This window comes from Rissa tridactyla, chromosome 9, assembly GCF_028500815.1.
Source record: "Rissa tridactyla isolate bRisTri1 chromosome 9, bRisTri1.patW.cur.20221130, whole genome shotgun sequence".
NCBI classification, from domain to species: domain Eukaryota; kingdom Metazoa; phylum Chordata; class Aves; order Charadriiformes; family Laridae; genus Rissa; species Rissa tridactyla.
In genome coordinates, this window is record NC_071474.1 from 23994179 (window position 1) to 23996749 (window position 2571).

The window sequence follows — 2571 nt, forward strand, 5'->3', positions numbered from 1 at the left end:
CCCCGCCGCCGCCTGTCGCCGGGCGGGGACCGGGGCCGGGAGCGGGGCGGGGAGAGGGGGCGGGAGCCCTGAGAGCCCCCTGTGTCCCTTGGCAGGGGGAGATGGCCCCGCTGCTGTCCCTGTGGCTGGTGGCCCTGCTCGGCCTGGCCCGGGCGTGCCCCGAGCCCTGCGCCTGTGTGGACAAGTACGCCCACCAATTCGCCGACTGCGCCTACAAGGATCTTCAAGTGGTGCCCACCGGGCTACCCTCCAACGTGACCACCCTCAGCCTCTCGGCCAACAAGATCACCTCGCTGCAGCGGCGTTCCTTCGTGGAGGTGACCCAGGTCACCTCCCTCTGGTTGGCACACAACGAGATCCGCTCCATTGAGCCCGGCACCTTCGCCATCCTGGTGCAGCTGAAAAACCTCGACATCAGCCACAACCAGATCGTGGACTTCCCCTGGCAGGACCTGTACAACCTCAGCGCTCTCCAGCTGCTCAAGATGAACAATAACCACATGGCTCTGGTGCCTCAGGGGGCATTCCACACCCTGAAGGACCTCCGGTCCCTACGCATCAACAACAACAAGTTCACCAGCCTTGCAGAGGGGATCTTCGACTCGCTTAGTTCCCTCTCCCACCTGCAGATCTACAACAACCCCTTCGAGTGCTCCTGCAAGCTCCAGTGGTTGAAGAAGTGGATGGACAGCACGCTTATCTCCATCCCTGAGAAGGACTCCATCACTTGTGCCCTCCCGGAGCAGCTCCGAGGAGTGCCAGTGGGGAAGATCCCGGACGTGCAGTGCACCTCGCCTACTGTGCAGCTCACCTATTACCCCAACCTGGACACCACGGAGCTCTTTGATGGCTTCACCCTGACGCTGCACTGTGCTGTGACAGGCACCCCACCACCTGAAGTGAGCTGGAAGATCCGCACCTCCAGCCAAACCCTGGAGCTCAATGGGAACCCAAAGGAGAGCGCTGGGAAGGACCTCCCCAAACAGGACCCCCAGCGCTTCTTGGTCTTCAAGAATGGCACGTTGCTGATTCCGCACCTGAGCAAGCGGGAAGAGGGCACCTACACCTGCCTGGCCACCAATGAAATGGGGAGCAACCAGACCTCAGTCAACGTGGCTGTGGCAGGCACCCAGAAATACCCACTGCAGCCCGGGAGAGACCCGCTGGGGGGTAAAGCGCAGCCAGGTGAGAAGAAGCCTGGGGCCAAGGGAGCAAAGAACAGTGTGCTCATGCCAGATGAGAGGAACAAACCCTTCGGTCCCACCCGGCAGAGTCAACCATCCTTGGCGTCTGGGACAGAGTCCATGGGAGATGGGCAAGTCCCTTTCCAGCTTCCACCCTTTGAGAAGTGTGGCTCCACACAAACCAGCAAGTACATTTCCAACCACGCCTTCAACCAAAGTGGTGACTTCAAGCAGCACACGTTTGACCTGGGGGTGATTGCTTTAGATGTGTCAGAGCGTGATGCCCGGGTACAGCTCACACCCACCTACATGCAGCCTGAGAAGGTCCATCTCAGGATGCTCTACCTGTGCCAGGAGAGCAGCCAGGGCCATGCCTTGGTCCAGTGGTCCAAGATCGAGGAAGGGGTGAACTCGTACTGGTTCCAGGGCTTGAATCCTGGCACCAACTACTCTGTGTGTCTCACCTACCTGGGGGAGGACTGCCAGGTCCAAGTGGTCTTCACCACCAAAAAAGAGATCCCCTCACTCATCATCATCGTGGTCGTGAGCATCTTCTTGCTGGTGCTGGCCACCTTACCCCTGATGGGGGCCACATGGTGCCACCTCCTCTCCAAGTACCAAGGGAAGACCTACAAGCTCATCATGAAGGCCCAGAACCCAGACCAGATGGAGAAGCACATGGCCGCTGACTTTGACCCCCGCGCGTCCTACCTGGAGTCTGAGAAGAACTACAATCCTAGTGAGGTGGGGGAAGTGGAAGTGGAGGAAGAAGATGACGAGGAGGAGGAGGATGATGAAGGAGGCAGGCGGAGGAGGAGGAGAGAAGCCGAAGGGGCTCCAGAGATGGAACGAGAAGAGAGCGTGGCAGCCAGCTCCATGGCAGAGTCACAGTCCAAAGCCAATGGTGAGGAGTTTGAGGTCCACTCCGAGTACAGTGACAAGCTGCCACTGGGCGCCGAGGCCGTCACCATCTCCCAGGAGATCAACGGCAACTACCGGCAGCGTCCCCGCTGAGCCCCCCCACACCCCACCCCGGTCCCCACCTCCCCCCGGCCCCCCTCCCCGCCTCCCGGGGCACCGCCGCTGCTTTTCCTCCGAGGAAAGACCGCAGCACCCTCAGCGACGCCCGCCGGACCTTCGTCCTCCTCGTCCTCCTCGTCCTCCTCTTCCTCCTCCCTCAGGCGGCAGGTCCCCGGGGAAGGTACTTCGTCCGCGGGGATGCTCGATGCGGGCGGGACGTTTCTCCCACGATTTCGTTTCCATTTTGGGTTACCGGCGGTCCTCGCTCCCGTCTCGGCGACAACACTGCAACGATTCCTGGTGCCCTGCCCGCCTCTGCCCTCCGCTCTCCCCGTATTTTATTTCCCCTAAAAGGAAAAAAACGAAA

General features: G+C 60.8%; 1 protein-coding gene across 1 annotated transcript; it reads left to right on the forward strand.

The window, feature by feature from the left end:
* Positions 1-101: 101 nt before the first annotated feature.
* ISLR2 (immunoglobulin superfamily containing leucine rich repeat 2) lies at positions 102-2198 on the forward strand. The gene has a single exon (XM_054215009.1). The coding sequence runs from the start codon at positions 102-104 to the stop codon at positions 2196-2198; it is 2097 nt and encodes a 698-aa protein (XP_054070984.1).
* Positions 2199-2571: the final 373 nt, after the last annotated feature.

What these genes read in the sequence shown, in the direction of transcription:
- ISLR2 (XM_054215009.1), top strand. Translation starts at nt 102, where the DNA reads ATGGCCCCGCTGCTGTCCCTGTGGCTGGTGGCCCTGCTCGGCCTGGCC.